General features: G+C 32.9%; 1 protein-coding gene across 1 annotated transcript in view; it reads left to right on the top strand.

Annotated features, from left to right (window-relative positions):
- Positions 1-23,426, top strand: part of Neurl4 (neuralized E3 ubiquitin protein ligase 4) — a 119,757-nt gene that overhangs the window by 89,253 nt on the left and 7,078 nt on the right. The window contains exons 20-21 of the mRNA XM_035352353.2: positions 1,557-1,658; positions 17,412-17,550. Of these exons, the coding sequence (XP_035208244.1) occupies positions 1,557-1,658; positions 17,412-17,550 (241 nt within the window). The remainder of the gene's footprint in view (positions 1-1,556; positions 1,659-17,411; positions 17,551-23,426) is intronic.

Raw genomic sequence — 23,426 nt, 5'->3', positions numbered from 1 at the left:
CATCATCATATTTAGCATGTTCGGATCGTAAGGACACAGTATTTCTGACATATACACATTAATTGTTTCCTCTTCATGCAGTTTTTGATTTAAAAATACATACCTGCTCAGTATTATAAGTGACTTAGGATTTAAATGGTTTCTCAGTGTTGTTTTTAACACATCAGAATCTTTATTAGAAGGATTATCAGGAGCCAGCAAGTTTTTTAAAAGACTGTATATTTTTCCAGACAAACTAGAAATCGGTACTTGAACTGAATGGAAAGTTTCGAATTATCAGTTTGTAGAGTAATAACTGAAGTAAGTTAGTCCACAAGAGCTTTTTTTCGCTCCATCAGTTCATTCACAAACTGCTCCACATTTAACTCCTCTGAAAAAGAACAAAAAATGACAGTAAAACTTTTACCTTGAGCTGTATTCAGGAAATTCCGTATCTGAAAATGAAAGTGAATACCCGATAGAGGAAAAGCTCTTCCCATAGGATCTTCTTCTTATTACTTTACTTTTCCACAGCCATCATCACCAGTTTATTATGTTGTTATCATATATTCATTTCATGAGACACTTTATTTACTTTACATAATACTTTATTTATACCCCCCCCCAAAAAAAAATCCTCTCTGCACATAAATATGTACAACTTCTACAACTGATTTTCATAGTCTCATTCCCGGTTCACACTTGCTTGGTGTGCACCAGATTTCCTTTGATCGAGAGTAAGTCCTGTTTTCTCAATACATCACAATTATGTATTAGTTACAATTATTTTGTTTTGTTTTTCAACTTTATAAATTATATTTTTGCAAAGTAACAATCGAAGTAGCACCCATTTGATTTTTTGCCATGGTGCATCTGAAATATATGCTCACATGTTTGTGTAAAATGTAATTGTAAATGTTGTAATTTAATCTAATAAATATTTCAATTTTATACCAGAAATCTGATGAATTTTGTCTGTTATTGGCAAATTAGTCCCTCAGAATGTTCTTGATCAGAATTAGGTTGGGCTTAAATAGATAGCCCTAATATGCTTGCTTTAAATAATCCTATCTAATTTGCAAAATTGACTACTCATAAAACAAGCTCAATGTTATTTCATATTATTGCAGAATAGGTTTTTGTATGTGCAAATGTTTCCTCCTTTGATGTGTAAAGATCAGTTTCTTGTAGTTACACTGATCCCATTCATTATAAGTAAATCAAAACATATTTTGGTGTCACTTTAGCTAGGTGGTTATTGAACTTTTAGTAATGATAATCACTCTTAAACAAACTGGCAGACATAGCATAGAAGATGTTCATTGCAATACATAAAATTTACTAGAATAGTTTTCATTGTGTTACCTAAATTTTTAAATGTAAGTTTATCTACTGGGTCTTAGCTCTGATCAAAATAAACACTGCCTGTTCTAATTTATCAAGTATTAGATTTCTTTTTATGACTAATATTTTGCTTTTTATATATAAGATAAAATATTATTCTGATATAAATTTAAATAAAAATTACTAGTTTATATAAACTTTCAAATGTTTCCTGCCCCCCCTTTTTTTTAAAGGTGAAAAGATGATAAAACCTGCATGTTCTAGTCAACTTCTTCCAACAAATTGTGATCATCAAAGAATTTGCTCAATTTTCAAAACGGCATTAGGTTTATTAGGTAAGTGAAAGTACTTTGAATTACTGAAGATTTTTTATGTTGTAATATTTGTTACATTTATATTCTTTCTTTACTGTAGTATTTCTTAAATGTTTTAATATCATGACCTACTTGTGTATACTTTCAGTTTTTTGCAAACTGAAATGCATATCTTTAAAAAAATCAGTACTCTATGTATATTAATTATTAAAAATTGGTAAGTAAAATTAAAGTGTGAAAATTTGGCTAATAATTATGAATAAACATGAAAAAATAATGTAGTAAAATATATAACACTTCAGTTGTTTTTATGACCCATGAAAAGTTCCTAATCTGTACTTTGGGAACAGTTTCTGTATTATATTTAATGCTAAAAAAATTCATTTTAGAATGCATGTGGAATATGTTCAGTTTATTTCAATATTATTTTTTAAATGACCTTCAAGTAGCATAATAATTAACTGCGTTTGATGTTTTAATCCTGTTGATTTATTAAGTCATCCCAAAAGCTTTGCCAAATTGAAGCATATTTTCTTCTAATGATTGTTTTAGTATTGATATGGAGTGACCTTCCTTAAAGCTAATGTTTAAATACTGTCTTTCTTACATCACACTGCATAATTCTAACACATTGCTGTGGCATAATTTGTACTTCAATGCATTGTTAAGAATGGAGAATGCAAAAGTTAGTTTAATCATGGATATTTTAGCATTGAAGATGATGCTTGATCTGGACAATCATCCTCTGTAAGTAGTGACCTCCTGAAAGAGCTATTGCTAAATATGCAAGTTATTGAGTCTAAAAACTATATAAATATTTCAAAATAAATATTATAAAAAGTACAACATGTGATCATTTGAAGAAGATTGTGTATGCAAGTTGCTACAATGTATGGGTGCCCCATACTTTAACATAGAAGTATATACTTACTTGAAATTTGGCATGTGATTCAAATGGTGCTTATGCGATTCCGTGAAAATTTCATAGGTCTTCATACTAATTCATGTGCATCTATCATTTAAAAAAAAAAAAAAAAAAAGACCTGCAAATCTTTTCAGATGACCAATATGTGCTTAGTTTCTTGTGTGCTTAAAATGTATTTGCTGCTTAGTGCTTAGAGTTCAGCAGTTTTAATTTCAAGTGATTTCTCCCTTTTAAGTGTATGTTTTGTATCAATTAATATCGTCTTTTGAATATTATTTTTCGTTCTGTCTGATAAATTTCGATAACATTAAAAACACATTTTGATTAAATTTGGAAATTTCAGTTTTTCATAACTTTTGCCTTTGGAGATAATTTTGAGATTAAAAAAAGGAGAAAAAAAAAAATTTTTAATTATTTTTCAAGTATTTTTGAAATGTCTATTCAGACCTTTACTTCTAATTTTCTTTTGCTTTAAAAATGGAATTACTTAACATGCTTTTGTATTACAGTTGGTGATCAAATAAAAAACAAATGTAGCTGAAATTTAATCCTGTTATATACATTAAATTTTTTAGGCTAAATTCAAAAAATTATTTTTATTTTAAATGAATTTTATGTGTCAGCATTTATGTTTTTGCATAAAGTCAAAAATTTCATACGCCGTAAGCAAAGATTTGATTGCCTATTTTATGAAGATGAATGTATCTTCAGTTAACTTTTCTGCTGCTAAATTAGTATTTAAGAATCTTACACTCTATAACATAAATTCAAAGCAGTCTGTTATTACAGTTCTAATGCATGATAACTGAATTATTCTTAATGTATTTGATAATATGATATTAAATTGATATGAATTTAATATCATATTATCTTTTTCCTGAAATTGAGCTGCTGAATTTTTATCTTTGACAAATATTTTCCTGCATTATACAGAATAAAATATGAAATCCAGCCATACAGTAACTAGTATTCAAACCTGCTGTAAGACCCTTTTTTTAGCCCAAAGGGGCAATTTGACCAGAAGGTGTATTAATTTCATTTTGACATTTTGTGTCAGTTTGCTATAAATGTCAGTTCACTTTTCAAATTGTTGCCACTAAATATTACAGCCATGCATTATATTTAAAGAAATTAAATAATGAAGAATCTGCATGAATGTATGTATTTCTCACACTGTGAAAAAACAACGGTACCTAGAGACATCAAATTTTGAACAACGTAGTCCTCCATTGGAATATGGGCATCTGGAAGCCTGAATTTGGAATTTGTTTTATTATGTATTTCATATTTTGTGAAACACTAAAGAATTTTTGATTAAGAAACTCAACGATTTCAAAGCGAGCACTGGCAACACTGTATGGGAGAGATAATTTTATCTCCAGCACGAGACTGTGTATCGGAAATTCTAAAAATATGTTCTCTATTACTTTGTGATATTGCTAAATTGAATTTTAGGATTTAAGTGCAAAGAACATGGTGTTTAATAAGTAAAGGAACACAAAATGTTAAAACCCTTTGGGAGTAATATAAAATCTGAAAGTTTTCAGATTTTTATTTATTTAATTTTTAGATTTTTTCCCCCATATAATGTAGGAATGGAGAATATGCTACTCAAAATAGCATGTGTGCCATTTTCTCCGAATTAGCTGAGAAATATAATTGTATTGTAGTGAATCATCTTGCACATTTGTTGCATTTATATATACATTTCATTCTGTTATCCAACATACAATGGTTCAAAACATAAACATGTCATTCTTGCGTTTTTTGTTCAGTTACTAGATTCCAAAGTTCAGTGAAACTCTGGTGCGTGGTAAAAGTCATGACTGATGTCACAAGCAGCAGTGTCTGTTTGAGAGGTTTGGATATCCTGGTCGACCTCAAGAGGTATGACTAGCTGCACTATCGAACCACTTTGTTGTGATCAGCATGCATGATCTGCATTTTCTGTCCCTGCCTTCGATTATCCTTTCAACAAGAGCCTTTTTTGTGGATTTTGGCATACCTAATGATAACTGCATAGTTTCAGAAGATTGAGGGGCCATTCCTTTTGCCATCTGTTTCAAAATGTATCTAACAAATCTTGCTACATCCTATAATTTCATGTAAGTTTTATATTTTCAAATTCAGGTTTTGATGACAATGTTTTCAGTTTCTGGCCAGTTAGAAAAAGACCTGAAGTCAAGGCTTCTTTGGAATCATCATTTCCTCCCTATTCACTAATAGTCTGCTGTTCAGGGAGGCTTCTTCCACTACTAATGCAGTAGAGAGAGCTTCCTTATCCAACAATAAAAGAGTCGATGATTTTTCTAACAAATTGTTTAATTAATCCTATTAAATGTTCCTACCAAACTCCTTGTCAAGCTACCTATGCACAATAAATTTCCAACCATTTTTATTTGTAGCATAAAAATTTCACACTATGTTAGCCATTATGGTATTCCAAAGTGAGGCTAATTCTTTGTTTACAACATAGAAGATGGTGGTGTTGTCAGCATTGATCAATAATTCTCAAACGTGCTATCCCAAAGGCATGTTGCAATTTATGATCTTTTTTCTTATTTGTATTTTACTGTTCTTATTTTTTACATTTAACAACATTTGATAAGTGATTTTTTGCTTACCTTTCTTGATGAATATCCACAGGAATGCTTGGAATTCTTTTCCATTTTCGTTTTCACACAGAAACTTTATTTACATTTATTTACAACAATTGTATGCTTACAGAAGAACATTCATCATTGTTTCTCTGGCTGCCACTACATCTATATCAAAATCCACAATGCGGAAAGAAAAATGTAACAAGCTAAAAGCAAAAAAGCTGCGCTTTCTCGTGGCCAGCTACATAAACTGTAACATCCTCCCTCTCGATGAACTCTTGGTTCATCAAAGGTTTGGATTCTGAAATTATCTTAAACACTAAGTGTTTTTAATGTTCTACAAGTTTAAATGTTCGTAGGCTCACTGTTCACAATTTAAATTCACTGTATTCGGTTCAAGTCATTTCTAATGGGTACAATAACTGCACAGGAGATGAGTTCCATTAGCTAAACGAACAGTGCAAGCCCTTATTTTTCCATCTCATCCTCGAATACACTCCAGTATAACTCCCATCTTCCATAATAATCTTGGTAATTTTTCTTCATGTACTAGAACTACAGATCCCTTCAAAAGATCTGTTATGGCGTTACCTCTCTGAATTCGTTTTACATTTCTAATTTCAAGTAAGTATTCCTTTTTCCAAAAACCTAATAACCTTAGCCGTTATTTATATCGCCTTGTTAAATTTTCTTTAGTTGAATAGGTTCAAGAAATTTGCCAGATGGTAAAGATGTCAGTCTTTGTCCAACTAGATAATGAGCTGGTGTCAGCGGTTCTGGTTCTCTGACTTCACTATAAACATAACTCAGCGGACGTGAATTCAATATTGCCTTAATTTCAATTAAAACTGTTTCCAGCTCTTCAAATTTAAGTGAAATCTTTATGAGTATTTTCTTCAAATATGACTTGATAGATCTAACAAGCCTTTTCCAGAAACTGCCCCACCAGGCCGCCTTCTCCACATTGAATTTCCACTCAATACCATTATTACCAAAATAATTTTGAACTTCTGTATCCTTGATGGTATTCCATAGTTTTTGTAAATCCTTGTCTGCTCTTTTGAAGGTTTTTGCATTGTCTGAATATATCATTCAACATACTCCTGTTCTTGAAATAAATCTTCTAAAGGACAGAAGAAAATTGTTTGCTGTTTGGCTAGACACTAGTTCCAGACGCACTGCTCTTGTTACAGCGCGTGTATACAGAGCAATACGGATAAGCCATCCCAATTTCATCCTTTGTACTCATAGGACCAACGAAGTCAATTCCTACAACTTCGAAGGGATTTGCCTTTGTTATTCTTTCTGTTGGTAAAGGAGCGATATCCTGACTTAGTGGCTTAGCTTTAAATCTGTAGCAAATCACACACTTGTTAATATTACTTTTTACATGCTGTTGACCCTTTAGTATCCAAAATTTTTCTCTAACTTGAGTTAAAGTTCCAGCTAAACCAGCGTGACCTTGCGTTTCGTGACAATCTTTAATGATATGATTTGTCAAATAAGACTTCTCAGGTAATATTGCTGGGTATGTTTGATTATAGCTTAACCCAGCATTTTGAATCCTTCCCTCTATTCTAAGTATTCCATTTCAGTCTACAAATATATTTAATATAAATATTTTTAAACTATGTATGCTTTGTTTCATATTTAATTTCCTTATTTCTTCTCTAAAATTTTCTTCCTGAATTTTCTTGATCCAGAAATTCTCTGCTTCAGTCATCTCTTCAGCCTTGACAGTTCCAATTCTTCTTAATTTTGGGTTTTTCATATTATTGATAAATCTGAAAACATAAGATGTTATTCTGTATACTTTCTTTATGTCATTGAAGTTCTCGATAGGAATGATAGGTTTGCTATTTTCAACAATACAGTTTGCTGTTAAGATTTCTTGTTTCTTTCCTTTTTGTTTCTCAGAATTTATCATCTTCATTAAAGTTTCTCGAAGATCTGGGCCAAAAGTTATCTTTAACAAGCCAAGGTGGGCCATACCACCACAGTTCATTTTTTTAAAGGGTTTCTACCTTCTACCCTCTTGTCAATAAATCCGAAGGATTCTCATGGCTGGGACAATATTCCACCACTCTGGATCACTTTTCTCTTGGATTTCTAGACACCTATTTTGTACAAATTGTTTCCATTTTGTCGGATCAGCCTTGACGCAGTGTAGTACAATTTCTGAATCTGTCCACATATAAATCTTCATTTCTACGTTTTTCAATGAATGTCGAATGTATGTGATGAGTCGAGCTCCTACGACTGCTCCTAAAAGCTCGAGTTGTGGTAGCGTAACCTTTTTTATGGGAGCAACTCTTGCTTTGGTTATAACAAATGATGTTTCTGTTAACTCATTTTCATTGTATCTCAAATATGCAATGGCACCATACCCCTTTTGGCTACTATCTGTAAAACAGTGCGACTGAATATTCAATATATTGTTTTTTGATAGTCTGTTGAAATAATTTCTTGGAATTTCAACATTTTTTAATTTAGGAATTTCATTATACCAGGTTTTAAATCGGTTCTGCAATTCTTTATCAAGTGGTGCATCCCATTGGTATCCTCTTTGCCAACACTCTTGCATCATCATATTAGATGCAACAACAAAGGGAGATATGAAACTGATAGGATCGTATAGTTCGCCTGCAACTTGAAGAATCTTCCGTTTTGTTATTTCCTCAGTATGATCTTTGAGTAATTCCTCTTTGATTTGAAATTTCAGTCTATCTGCTTCATAATTCCAAATATATCCTAACAAAGTGCTATTCATTCTGTCTCCATTAAACTTTGTATTTTCAGTCGCATTCCAAATCCCGTGTAATTGGGCGTTATTGCACCTCCACTTTCTCATATTGAAACTAGCAAGCATCATAACCCTTTTCACATCTTCATAAATTTCTGCAGCTTCTTCTTTATCATCTGTACCATGAATCAAATCATCTACGTAAAAATTTTCTTCAAGAAGCTGAGAGATCTTTGAATATTGTGCTTTCAACTTTCTTGCGTGATGCTTTATAGTTGCTGGTAGTGAAAAAGGAGTACAGGTTGCTCTGAATATTACACGCATCATTCTTAAAATCGTCGTTTGCTTTTTTTCCTTTGCAGTCCAAAGAAATATTACTGCATTTCTGTCCTCAGGCTTCAACAGAATTTGTAGAAAAGCAGCTTCGATATCTGCAGCAAATGCTATTTTGTGTTCATGAAATTTTATTATCAAATCTAATAATTCAGGGTTTAAATTTGGTCCTGAATGTAAGAAATCATTTAAAGATAGACTATGTGAGGAAGTATCAAATATGACCCTTAACTTCGTAGAATCGTTATATTCTCTGATCACATAATGGTGTGGCAAATAATAGATGTTTTTTGCAGAATTCTTCAGAGCTTCTTCAGCTATTCCTTTATTTAGATAATCTTCAATTACCCTTGAATACTTGTCATAAATTTCAGGATTTTTTTTTTAAACCTTCTAATTAAACTGCTCCATCTATTTAAGGCGATGTTATATAATTACTACCCATTTTGTTGACATTGTTCTTCCAAGGTAATGAAACTTCATAATGACTGGTTTTATATTCAATAGTTTTGTTGTGGTTTATTCTATTTGAAAAGCCTTTAAAAAAAATTCCTATTAATTTAACCCCAGAACAGCCGAGAGATGGCAGCATGTGATTACAGAGTACAAATTTCTCTTCTAAGATTCTCATAAAGCAAGGGCAGTCAGTTGTTGAACGCTTGGGGGATATGCACGTGTATAGCTTGGAAGTGCAGATGAAATAAATATTTTTAAGTTTGAATTTTTGCATCTAATTTTATCTTTATAATTGATTATCATCGATTGTTAAGAATGGTGATCTGGCCTTGCAGCAACCAAGCATTATTGTTTTAAACTAATATTGACACATATTTTTTTTTTTTTTTTTTTATACCTATTACTCGGGACTTAGCCACGTGACTGAAAATGACTGAAGGAGCAGCAGTAATCGGAGATATAAGGTACCTGTGTACAACTTCGCCAATCCTGCAGTGTGGTTCACCATGGGCAAATCAAAATTTGAACTGGGAACACCAAAAGCGATATCGGAGTCTCGCACAAAGTATAATTATATTGTTTCGCATCTGCCCGCCGAAGCTGCATCAATCGTGAGAGATGTGATCAAGGCCTCCAACTCCATGGATCCTTACATTTACATTAAAACTGAGCTATGCAGTGCGGAGAATCAATGCATCAAGAAATAAAAAAACTCCTCGGCGGCAAACAGTTGGGAGATCAGCGGCCAAGTGAACTTCTACGCATAATGCGACGACGCGTCGAGTCATACAGCGTTTCCGATGAACTAATGCTCGAACTGTTTTTTACAGCATCTTCCGAGTTTCGCACAGTCAATATTCACGTCGATCACGCCCTTAACCTTGGATAAAGCTGCGGAAGTAGCGGATTGTGTCATCGACGTATCACCATCTCTTGTAGCGGTAAGTGCCACACATATTTGTTCTGCTAACACCTCAGACTCCATTGAAGAACGTTTACTCGCGAAAATAAAAAAATTGCATGTAGGAATCGATAATATTTTGCTTGATCGTAGTCAGAATAAATGTCGCAGCCAAAGAGAACAAAGCCCATCTCAAAATAAAAAATTTTGATACCTGTTGGTACCACTTTAAATTTGGCGAAAGATTTAAAAAGTGTACCCCACCCTGTAAATTTTCAAAAAACGGCCCAGACGAGGCATAGCGGCAGCTACAGACATGCCCTTCAATTCTCGTTGTCTTTTTGTTAGAGATGTATGCACAAATGTCAACTTTCTCATAGACACAGGTTCTGACATATCTATAATTCCAACAACAGCATTTCAGAGGCGGAGCCGCATCCAAATGACCCTTTCAGCAGCAAACACTACACCAATTTCAGTCTACACCAGCCAAAATCTCTCTTTAGACTTAGGTTTAAGATGCATCTTCATATGGACCTTTCTTGTCGGCAGTGTTTCAACACCTATTATTGGTGCAGATTTTTTATATAATTTCAACTTAATGCCTAACCTTCACACAAAAAGATTAATCAATGCTAACACTAATCTTGGCTGTAAATGCAGTTTACGAGTTAGTGCAATACATTTAATAAAGACAGTATCTGGTGATAGTATGTACCATAAATTATTATTAGAATTTCTAGAAATCACAAAACCACCCTGTGTTTACCAAGAAATTAAGCACACAGTAGTGCATCATATCCAAACCACAGGACTTCCTGTCACTGCTAAAGCACGACGTCTTGCCCCAGACCGCCTGCGAATCTCCAAAGAAGAATTCCAAAATATGATAGAATTAGGCCACATTCGTCCCTCAAAAAGTAACTACTCATCACCTTTGCATATGGTCCCTGTAGGAGATTACAGAGCCCTTAATGCACAAACGATAAAAGATAATTATAGCATTCCTAATATTTTAGATTTCACTTCTGAACTCCATGGCTGCAAAATTTTCTTGCATATTGATTTAATTAAAGCTTATCATCAAATCCCTATACATCCTGATGATATTCACAAAAGTGCTATAATTACCCCCTTTGGCTTATTTGAAAGCTGCTGCATGCAATTTGGCCTATGTAATGCTGCAGCCACATTCCAAAGATTTATCGATGAAGTTATTTGAGATTTAAAATTTGTTTATGCATTTGTAGACGATATATTGGTAGCATCTAAATCTGAGGAAGAGCATATCTCGCATCTAAGAATTCTTTTTGAAAGATTTCAAAATGATGGCCTTAGCCTTAAAACTTCTAAGTGTGTTTTTGGTGTTTCCTCAATAAATTTCTTAGGTGTCAAAGTATCCGAAGAAGGAACTGAACCCCTGAAAGATAGAGTAAACTGTATTTTGAACTTTCCTCAACCTAATACCATAACTCAATTAAGATGCTTCTTAGGTCTACTTAATTTTGATTGATGTTTCATTGCTAGAGCAGCACACATATTAGCGCCCTTAAATAAATTTTCGGAGGGTATCAAAAATAATAAAAAGAGCAGAAAAGCTAAAGGAAAGGACCCAAAAGAAACACTTCAATGGTCTGAGGTTCATGAACAGGCATTTACAGATGCCGAAAATGCACTAGCTACCGCAACTCTCCTTCGTCAACCAATTCCTGGAGCCCAACTTAGTGTTTGGGTTTATGACAGTGACCTTGCAGTTGGTGGTTCCTTGATGCAGCTCAACACAACCAACTGGGGACCAAGTGTCTTCTTCTCTGTCAAACTCACCAACAGTTAACAAAAATTCTCCACCTATGATCGAGAACTATTGGCCATTTACACTGCTGTGAAGAGATTCCGGCACAAGGTCGAGACTTTGTCATTTTCACTGATCAAAAGCCTCTTATCTACACCCTCAAGCAAAAGCCAGAGAAGTGCAGCCCACGCCAGTGGCGTCAACTTGATTTCATTTCTCAGTTCAGCACAGACATACCAGTGGTGTAAATAATACAGTTGTAGATGCATTATCCAGAATCGAGATAAACAACATCTCAACTTCCTCATTTCTTGATTTTGAAGCATTTAGTCATGCTAAAAAAGCTGATGATTTACAAAATCTGCAAAACACCAATCATTCACTGGAAATAAAGTCCATGCCCAGCCCAGTGTCAGCAACAGAACTCATCTGTGATGTATCAACCAGAATTCCAAGACCTCATGTGCCAGCATCTTTTTGTAAAATAGTGTTCGACTATTTTCATAACCTCTCGCATCCAGGAATAACAGGATCCTGCAAGTTAATTTCTGCTCGCTATTTATGGTACAATATGAAAAAGAATATTAAAAATTGGGTAAAAAGTTGTGATGCATGCCAGTGATCCAAAGTTCACAGGCATACAAAAACAGCCCTGGGTACATTTACTACACCAGATGTGCAAGGTTTTCCCATCTGCATGTGGATTTAATAGGACCATTGCCTCCTTCTGAGGGTAAAATGTACTGCCTCACCATCATCGACAGGTTTACCAGATGGCCAGAAGTGATAACCCATCGCTGATATGACAGCAGCAACAGTATGTAAAGCCTTGTTCGAAGGATGGCTATCCCACTTCAGATGCCCTTCTACCATCACCACAGATCAAGGTTGGCATTTTGAGTCCTCTCTGTTCAGTAAGCTCACACACATTATGGGAACAACAAGAATTCACACTACAGCCTTTCATCCCCAAGCAAATGGCTTGGTGGAACATCTTCAAAGAGTCTTGAAAAATTGTTTAAAAGCCCATGAAAATCCAAGATGGACTGAATCATTACCAACAGTTCTCCTTGGCATTCGAGCTGCTGTTAAAACTGACATACAAGCATCAAGTGCTGATCTTGTGTATGGAACTTCACTAAGACTTCCAGCAAATTTATTTTCCCAAAGTGCCCAAAATACAACTCCATCATATGAGTATGTGCAGAAACTCCAGGCACAAATTTAGCAGTTAAAGCCATTTCCCAACCAAAATCACCAAACAAAAATCTTTGTGCATCCAGAATTGAAAAAGTATACACATGTTTTCCTTCGTGTGGACAAAATAACACCATACCTTACTCAACCATATACAGGCCCCCCACAAAGTCATAAGTCGAAGCGACAAAGTAATAAAAATATCCATAAATGGTGGACAAAGCAATATTTCCATAGACATTACGAAACCTGCATTCATATATAATGATGAAGTACAAACAAATCCCTCATGAGCATGAATCTAAAATCCCAGAAAACATTAATGGAAACTCTGTCAACCATTCCAAAACCACAAAATCTGGACGAATTGCAAGAGACTCATCACAGAAATTGGTTAACTTGCTCATAATTACCTGTGAGTTATTTCCTTTTCAATGTTCATCACATCATGTTTATCCTCTACAAAATTTCAGAACTGAAAAACTCTTTTCATTTATTATGTCAATTATATTCAACATGTATTACTTTATTTTGTTTTCTATTTTTATTTAATTTCATGCATGTAAACGATTTCAGCAACTGACAAGCCAGCATTCAAATTCCTTCTTGTTTATCCTAGTTTTGTGTAAATGCTGTTGTTCTCTCACTTCGCTTATTCACTGGGGGGGATTCTCTTGTTGTGGTTTATTCTATCTGAAAAAGGCTTTAAAAAAACATCCTACCAATTTAACCCCAGAACAGCCGAGAGATGGCAGCACATGATTACAGAGTACAAACTTCTCTTCTAAGATTCTCATAAATCAAGGGCGGTCAGTTGTCGAACCCTCGGAGGATACGCACGTGTGTAGCTTGGAAGTGCAGATGAAGTAAATGTTGTTAAGGTTGAATTTTTCCATCTAATTTAATCTTCATGATTAATTATCATCTATTTTTAAGAGTTTCTTCAAATCTCCACATAACTTCAGTGTCGTTTTCATTTGTTTTATAGTCAAGTATTCCAATTGCATCTAAATCCCATAGCCTTTTTAGAGCTGCACATTTTCACATACACATGATTTCCAAATCATGTGTATGTGAAATATTCTCAATAACATACATTACCATAATTCCGGAATGAAGTGTAGGAACATTACTTAATGCTTCAGTCCCCCTTATAGTGTAACCAAATAAGGTTTCAGAAGCAACAAGACCCTTTGATAATCTTTTAACTTTCCCAGTGACTATTTTCCAGTAAAAATCATTACCAATTAATACTGATATTTGAGAGTTATGGACACCTATATCTGTAGCATCAGCAAGTCTTATCGAATTTTCCTTACAATAATTAAGTATTTCCTTTCCTGGCATACCAATAACAGCTTGGTTAATTTCTGGAATTTCAAGAGCTTCAATTATTATTTTCCCAGGTCCACATACATCTTCCAGAATAACCTTAACCTTTTTTTAGCCTTTTAACTGTCGGTTCAATAGAGCCAAAGGTGTAAATCTGAAGCTCTTCTTTCCCCACAACACTGAATTTTAATTTTTTTGATATTTCTGTTAGGATGAAAGATTTATGAGAGGCAGAATCGAAAATGAGTCTTATATTTTTTCTTCTATTCTGACCTAAAGCTATTGCATTTGCAGTTTGTAAATAAACCCTATTTTTGTTATCTCTTTCTGAAATTGACGTCACCAGTGTGTCTGTTTTAAGCTCACCTTTATTTTCCCGTTTATTTTCAAATTTATTATCATGTAAAATAGTATTATGCCTTAACGAACATAAATCACAGCGTATATCCGAGCTGCAATGGGTTGACATATGAACCTTACAAAAACATAAATAGCAGCCATTCTTAATTTCTTTCTTTTCTCCTCAATTGGAATTGCGCAATTTGAAGTAGAATGTTTCAAAGATTCATTTTCTATCTTCCCACAAAATATACAATCGGCTGTTGATGTATTCGTATTCAACGACGCAACTGCTGAAACAAAATGTTTGTTTTTGAAGGCAGTATGATATTTTTCACTTTTAATAAGGTCTCGCGATTGATGTTTATGTTGTTTGGTTCTGATGTTAAACTCATAAGTTGGCGATGTTTGGAAAAATGTACGCTCTCTGCTTTCAACTTCCTTCTTCAGAAATTCCAAAATGTTAGTCACCGTGGTTTCTGTTTTAGGGATTAACGATCGGTTTCTGTTTTAGGGATTAACGATCGATTAAACTGTAAAACTAATTCACTAGGAAGTATTCTCATTGATAGTGGGCATAACAAATAGCTGTAAGAATTTGAAGTAACATTAAGAGAATCAAGGCTTCTAATTTCAATTTCTAACTTATATCAGAGTTATTATGTATAGCAGATTTGTATTGAGCCCAAAAACTTTGAAATTCACATAGTTTAAATTTATTTATGGTTAGTTTCGGAAGTTTAGTGCCATTTGTATTTGTGTTCTCCACCATATCTATAGTAGAAGAATTAGATCAGATCTCATTTAATTTAACACATTTTTTATTTCTAAATATTCTACTGATTTTTGATTTGCACAAGGTAATTTTATTTTTATATTCCAAGCTATCCTGTATTTCAGTTTTGTACTGTTTTTTATCTGTTATGATAGCTTCGATTTCAGTGTTCATTATTAGTATATTGTTTTCATTTTCATTTAAGATGGATAAGTCATCTTCTAATAAATCAAATTTAATATTATCTTGATTCTATTTCCTTTCCCATTTTAGCTATCAGTCATGTTACTGATGCTCTTAGCATTCCTCGCTTCTTTTCTAGTACTTTTAACTTATCCATCTTAATAATCAATATTCAATCACTAATCCAACAATAATAAATACTTAAATCATAATATATCTAAAGATCACTGTTATCTCGGAATTTCAGCACCATGTTGCAGTTTATGATCTTTTTTCTTATTCTTATTTTTTACATTTAACAACATTTGACAAGTAATTTTTTGCTGACCTTTCTTGATGAATATCCACAGAAATGCTTGGAATTCTTTTTCATTTTGGTTTTCACACAGAAATTTTATTTACAGCTATTTACAACAATTGTATGCTTATAGAAGAATGTTCATCATTGTTTTTCTGGCTGCGACTACATCTATATCAAAATCTGCAATGTGGTACGAAAAATGTAACAAGCTAAAAGTAAAAAAAAGCTGCGCCCTTTCATGGCCAGCTACATAAACTGTAACAAGACCTCTTCTGATAGAAAAAAACCTGACTATGAATCCTAAGTGAAATAATGCTACATAACTGCATACTAGAAAAAAATAAATTTAGCTTTGATGACTGGAATGGTAAATGTGACGTAAACGTAGAATATAAATGAAACATTTTGGTATTCAAAGTTGTATGTACTGAAATTATAACTTTTGTTTTAAAATACAAAAACATATTTTTATTCCCCCAATGAGATGGGTGCACGAGATTGGGGTGATAAGGAATTATTTGTATTTGGCTCTGTGCTTATGAACAACATTGGTAAAACTCCATGAGAATTAACTTTCAACTGATTTTTTTATGAGTCTCATAATTGCACTAAATCCACATTCTTCTGAATAGGAAGTTATGGGAGAGTAATTAACAGCTTCTTTACAGTGACCATAATGCCAGGTAAAAAATTGGTACCTGTTTTTGTAACCATAATTCGCAATATATCTGTTCAGATATTAATATCAGCTCCTCATTTGTCAATAATTTAAGTAATTGCTCCTGTGTTAGTATGGATTCATCCGAGTTTGTAGATTTACTTGCAGAAGGGTCCCGCATCCAGTCTGAAGTAACCAAGTAAAAAATGCAAAGCTTTGGCAAAGAAGAATGAATGAAAAGTGGTTAAGTGTTGACAATTAGCAAATAAATCTTAATCTCATTTTTACAATTTTGAAAGCTTTGGCAAGTGAAAGTATTCTCCTCTCTCCAAAAAAAAAATTTTTTTTTTTTTTTTTGTCATAGAAAAAATTTAGCAATAAATGCAGTTATTATACTTTTAATATTGATTAAATTTTATTTACACCATGTGGCTTCAAATTGATTTCCCTAAATTTGGCAAATCAGTCGGTCGTCTTTAATTTCCAGGGATTTCGACCTTGATCAAATAATGCTGATTTTATTCACTGCTGTATTGAGCTATGTAAGTGCTTGCTAAAAATTTTGGTTACTAAATGTTGTTGATGAATAACACATTGTGCAGATATTACATTCAAGATAGCTTGTTTTTAAAAGTATGCCAGAAATTCTCAATGTCATCCTATCATTGCCTGAGCACCGTGACTAGCAGTGGAGATGATATTTTTTAGATTCAGCTTTTACATCAAGAAATCTTTTTTAATTTATTAAGCATTATTTCACCTTTTGTATCAATTTCTAAATTAACAATGCTTGGGAATTTTTCTCTTCTTATATAAAAAAATATATAAAAATTTTTCTCTTCTTATATATCTAATATTTTTCTCTTCTTATGTTCTCTCCTCTCAATTTAATTTTATGAGAAGGTTATTAACGATCATCAGGTTATTATGAGAGGTTATTATGAGAAGGTTATTATAAAGGTTATTATGAGAAGGTTATTAACACAGTTTTGCATTGTACAAAAACTTTTCTTTAAAAAATAAGGTAGCCACTTGTTCATCTCTTAGCCAATTTCTTCAGGAGGAAACAAAGAATAATCAGATAAAATCATTTTTTATCAGATTTATCTATAGTAGTTGACTAGAATCATCATGTAGAGTGTGATATAAAAGAATTTATGGTTTTTCTTGTAATGGTATATAAATGTTCAAAAATCAACTTTTTATGCATTTTTAAAATTATGTTCTTTTATTCTGTAGATGCATATTTCTTATTAGACAGTATTGTTTGTTTCTGTGAGACTTGTCACAAACTAAGAGGAGATGAGCCATACTTTAGGAAAGGAGATCCTCCTAGGGAATATGCAGAACCATTTGGTTGGTGTCGATTTCCCCTCAGGCAAGTCTATTACATTATACTTTTCGGAAAATTTGCTTTTTGTTTTCACATTATGTCTCATAATTATATCATAGCTTTACTATAACAGTGCTCAACCTTGTAATTATTATAGTGTATTTGAATAATAAATGAAATTTAATGTGATGTATTAAATTACATTAAGTAAGTATAATGATTTAGTTAGCTAATTAAAACATAAATTTTTAATATTTTCTAGTTCCAGCTACTGTTAGTAGTAACCACTTGTATATTAAAATGTGTTAAGATTAGGTTAGTGATGGAGGACACAGAAACTAGAAATGAGTGAAAAAAATGACATTTTTCCTCAAAAAATTATAATAACCTATTGAATTTATCTCCCCCCTCCCAAAAAAAAAAAAGAAAGCATTATGAGGAGAAAAATTGTTTTGACAGTAATACCAGCTGCAACATGGGAAAATTTAATTTACAAAAGTTCTGCAATTGTCTGATGGCCGTGTGTATAAAAATATTTTACCTTCCTGTTTAAAAAAAAGAAAACCTGCATGTAAGAGATGCTGAATATGTTGAAAAAGCTAATCAAAATAATAATAATAGTAACGCCTAGAAAAATAATTAAATGATTTAAACGTCACACCTAGAGTTAAAACTTTTGTGAGTGTTTTCAGCGTGAATGAAAAGTGATAAATAAGCTTAAATTTTTTTAGTCCAAAGGGGCAATTTTCCCAGAAGGGCTGTTAATTTAGTTTTGGCATTTAGCATTGGTTTACTATAACCAACATTTCCCATTTCAAATTGTTGCCGCCAAATATTAGAGTCCTGCATTATATTTAAAGAAATTAAATAATGAAGATTTTGCATGAATGTATGTATGTTTCTCGCACTGTGAAAAAACAACGCTACCTAGATACATCAAATTTTGAATTACTTAGTGCTTCACTATGGGCATCCGAAAGTCCAAATTAAAAATTTGTTTCATTATCTGTTCCATATTTTGTAAAACTTCAATGAATTTTGATTAATAAACTATACGATTTCAAAGCGAGCAATGGCGAAAAATTAATTATTTACATCTACAGTTCGTTTCAAATTAATTCTTGGAATTTATCTTAACCAGTTCACCGTTTGCTCCGAGAGAGATACGTTCACAGGAAAGGCACCATCATCCGTTAGACAAAATAACTGATAGTGATGTTTCCAATGCACTACGAACAGGCTACTTAGACAAGAAGTATTCATTTAATGATAGCTATATCGCAACACATGAGAGATTCAGACCAATGATTCAACAGGAAATGGATTTGGAAGAAAATCAGAATATAATTCAGAATTTTATTTATGACGATGTTCCAGAAGAAGATGACATGACTGTAATTGAATAAATTTAAATTTCTGTATTCTGTGTAAAATAAATATTAAATAAAAATATATAAATAAACTTTTATTTTTGCCCTCCCCCGAAAATAAGCCCTAGCGCGTATTTTGGACCAAAAAAGAAAGTAAGACAGTGTCTTATTTTCGGAAATAGACGGTATTTAGGATAACAGATTTTAAAATTATATTGGAATTTATATGTTTGCACCATACCTGAATACTAGAAAAAATATTAAATATAGAGTGACATATATTTAATGTTTTGCTACTGATGTTGTAATATTCAACCTTTCAGATCAGGAGTGCGTAGACTTTTTCGGAGCATGGAGTACTTCTACTTTTCTCAAAGTGCTGAGGTCCATGAGATATGTGTTACATCTTCATAATAAATACAGAATGAATACATAACTAAGAAAGGAAAAAGCTTACCTATGTTTCTCCTTTTTTAAAGGTGCTTGGTAAGGAAACCACGTCTAAAATGTGAGAGTAGAAAGGTACAATAGTAATAACAATAGCCACACATATAATAGTTACAAATGATGTATTTTCTATCAAAAAATTCAAAACACATTAAAAATTATAAAAGTAAATGGTAAATTATAAAAATAAATGGATCATGTTCATCTAAAGTTAGTTCTTGAAGTTATAGTTAATAGACCACTTCAAACGTTCCCCATAATATTTCTCTTTGTGAATTCTGTTTTATTATTACTATTATTATTATTATTATTATTTATATTTATTTATTATTTCTCTTGTCTTTTTCTATTTTTTTACATTTCCATTTTAAACTACTCGTCAGAAATATTTTTGAAATTTTTAAGTTTGTTCTTCATCAGCTGGGAAGATATTAGCTTGTTTTTAAAAGTAGTAACGAATCAAATCAATTCAGTTATTGTTTGATTTTTATTCCCTTGCAATTTTAAATTCAATTCATTAAGCTGGTTTGTTATATCAGCAATAAAGCTAAAACCACAAACCAAACATCCTCACTAAGTTCAACTAATGCTTCATTTTTTTTTTTCATTCTAAACATTCTTTTTACTTTTTGCAGTAGGTCCCTGTATCTTTGTAAAAATATACCTCAACCAACAAACATCTGCATAATATAGCAATTTCCCATACTCGGATTTGCTTTCTTCAAGTTGAGCCTAAACATTCTTCCCTGAAAACCTCTCCTTCTACGGAGATCTCAATTTTCATGAAAATTCCCATAACATGGCAGTTTCTTCCTCGGAGGTCTTGTTAATAATTCATCTTTTACTTAAAAAGAAAGGGAAAAAAAACTGAACTCAGTGGTGCAATATCCCTAGTGGTCCATGGCCTGCAGTGCCCTTTATTCTGTTTTCTTGACCTTAGGCCACGGAGTGCATCAGCATATGCAAGTGGTCAGCTTATTGCAGGACCACCCTGGTGTTTAGTCCCCAAGAGAACTTGGTACTCATTTTATCGACCCATTCAAGGGATGAAAGGCTGACAAGGGAGCATTCCCTACTTGTCATCACCGATTTTCTCAAATTTATAGTACATGCAGGGCTTGGCTAGAAATGAAAGTACCCGAAATGGAAACTCGAGATGGCCAAGCATTTAGAAAATAAAAATGTTGATGCTGCTCTCGCATCGTAGAAGCCATTTACATTAGCATGTTTGCCAAGCAGCGATTGGTGTATCAGTAAGAGCTCGGGCTAGTAATTCGATGATCGTGGGTTCGACACCCCGTGTGGAGACTTTTTTTCTTTTTCTCAATTTTTATATTATTCTTTTTCCAACTAAGCAAAGAGATGCATAATTTATTTTATTTATTTATTTATACGCAAAAGGCATAGAAAAGGTAAAAAATTGGGATTTCTGACTTTTCAACAAGGGATTGTGATTAAAGCGCATACGAAAAAACTTTTTTCATTGACATTTGATGATTTACGTGTGTCGGATTTCATAGGAACAGGGAAACAATAATTATTTCTGCATCTAGCACACTTTAAATTTTTGCAACTCCAAATTTTCTATGACTATGCACTCATTAAAAAATGATGTCCTATATGCCTTTTGCGTATAAATAAATAAATAAAATAAATTATTCATCTCTTTTCTTAATTGGAAAATGAATAATATAAAAATTGAGAAAAAGATAGAAAAAGTCACCACACGGGGAGTCGAATCCATGGTCATTGAATTACTAGTCCGAGCTCTTACCGATACACCAATCACTGCTTGGCAAACATGCTAACGTAAATGGCTTATACAGTGGAGGGAGCCGCATCAACATTTTTATTTTCTAAATGCTTGGCCATCTGGAGTTCCCACTTCGGGTACTTTCATTTTTAACAAAACCCTGCATGACTTATAAATTTGAGCGAAATTGGTGATGATGAGTAGGGAATGTCCCCTTGTGAATCAACCTTGCCCAGGCCAGGAATCGAACCCCGGACCTGTGGTGCAGCTTCGTGGTGCACTAGCCACATCTCCACTGGGCAGTCATTTATCTTTCACACTCATATCTTTAAAAAACATTCTTAGAAAAATGCGAAGCTGAGAAGTATCAACATGCTCATAGTTTCATCAAACTGCAAGGAAAAACAAATGCAGTTTGAATGCAAATGCTTCATTCAGCTGTTCAACCAAATTAGAATTAATAATTTCTGCATGATGCGTGACAGTCCTACATGAAAGTTGAATGTCTCTTTCCACCTCTACAAAAGATTTCTTATGTTTTGCTAATGCTTGACTCAAATGAAACATTTCAACAGTTGTAGCCTTAGATATAGTAATAAAATATGATTTTTGTCCAGTTAATTGCAGTTTATATTACTTTAACTTCTGTTTCACAATTCACCTTTTCACTGAACACCGTCAGAACTTCCATGTATGCTTTTGAAATATCTTTCAATATTCCTTTACCCCCTTTTTTTAAGTGCATTCACTTGCATGACATATATAATACATTTACTGTAAAAAAAGAATAAAAAAGAGAGTCTTTTCTTCACATTTGTTTTCGACATTGTGCCCTGTTTTAAAATATGACAAATTATTATTTTTACTACAAACCGCAAATAACACAAAATTGTCAAACTGAATATTTATATATTTATTACAAAAATACTGCAAAATAGAATGCATTAATATACTACAATTTGTTTATATTATAATTGTCTGTTAATCTTCATTTCATGATTGCAACACTAAATATTTGAACAACAATGAGTGACTGCTGTACATATTTAATGAACTGATGAACGTGCAATCAATGTATGTACTTAAGCATCATCGTACACTTCCTATGAAGATATGTATGTTGTCTACACATTTATCAAAACATTTGCTCAAGTAAACCTAGTTGCTTCGATTGTGAAAACACAATCCTCCTACCTAATGGGAATCTCGTTGGTATTCCATATATATATATATATATATTTTAAGTATATGTGGCTTATAAAGGCAATCGCCCCACACCCAAAATGTCTTGCCGATCCATCAGTGGATCGCGATCAACTAAATGCCCACCTCTGCTTTAGATAACGTATAATAAATTTGGATATATGTTCACTTTAGATCAAACTGTTAGAACAATCTTCCATTGGAGAACTGGATTTTTCTAGAGGCATTTCACATTCAAAAAAATCTTTCTGTTCTAGTTAACAATCCTAATTCCAATCCATCTTTGCCTTCGGCCTTTAAAGAAATTATATTTTAGTTCTGGTTTCATCAACAGATGGCCTAACTAGCTTATTTTCTGTCCAGGCTTTCTTATCTTATTTAATCATTATATCATATCTCATTCATTTGTGCTTTTGCAGCTGAGGATGGTGGTTCGGTAAAACCAGCGAAACTAGTCCTGTGAAAACTTGAAAATATAAAGCTGATTTTTGTTGTTTGACTTCTGAATCAGCATTAGGTTTGTTTCACTGAAATAATGGTAATTCAAACACACATTCATTGACAGAAAGTCATTTGGATAAACATAAACATAAGGCCATATAGGAATCAAAAATGGGTTAAAAGGATTTTCCACAGTTCAACAGACGCAAAGTACATGACACTTGATGACCTCTGTAAATTTTCGATGCAAAACGGAAGTATCTCGCATATGGCACTTCAAAACACTTTTCATATACACAGACTGATGACTAGAATATTTAATCATTTTATTATTTGACTGAAATATACTTCTATTGAGCTGATCACTGACCACTTGCAAAGCACTTAAATCATTGATGATCACACAGTATGACTTTTTTTTTTTTCCTCTTCGTAGACACCGGCAGAACTCGAGCGAAAGATTATGAGCGCACAAATTAAAAACAGGATGGCACAAACTTCCACCAGAATTCATTTCATTAGGTATGTACAAAAAAGTGATGGACATGGCACAGATCCAATCCATGTCGACTTTGCTGTAATAGTTTTTATAGTAGAACGCAGGTGGTTGTATTCGCAATGAACAGCTAGAATTTTGATGCTGTAGAATGCTGAGACGCTGATCCACAAGGAATAAGAAATTTGGCAGTCAAGTTATATTTAACTTT

Source organism: Stegodyphus dumicola, chromosome 8, assembly GCF_044657685.1.
Source record: "Stegodyphus dumicola isolate Sdum_Otavi_A_Nest chromosome 8, ASM4465768v1".
NCBI classification, from domain to species: domain Eukaryota; kingdom Metazoa; phylum Arthropoda; class Arachnida; order Araneae; family Eresidae; genus Stegodyphus; species Stegodyphus dumicola.
Note: the sequence above shows the minus strand (reverse complement) of the source record. Positions and strands in the feature narration are given on the sequence as shown.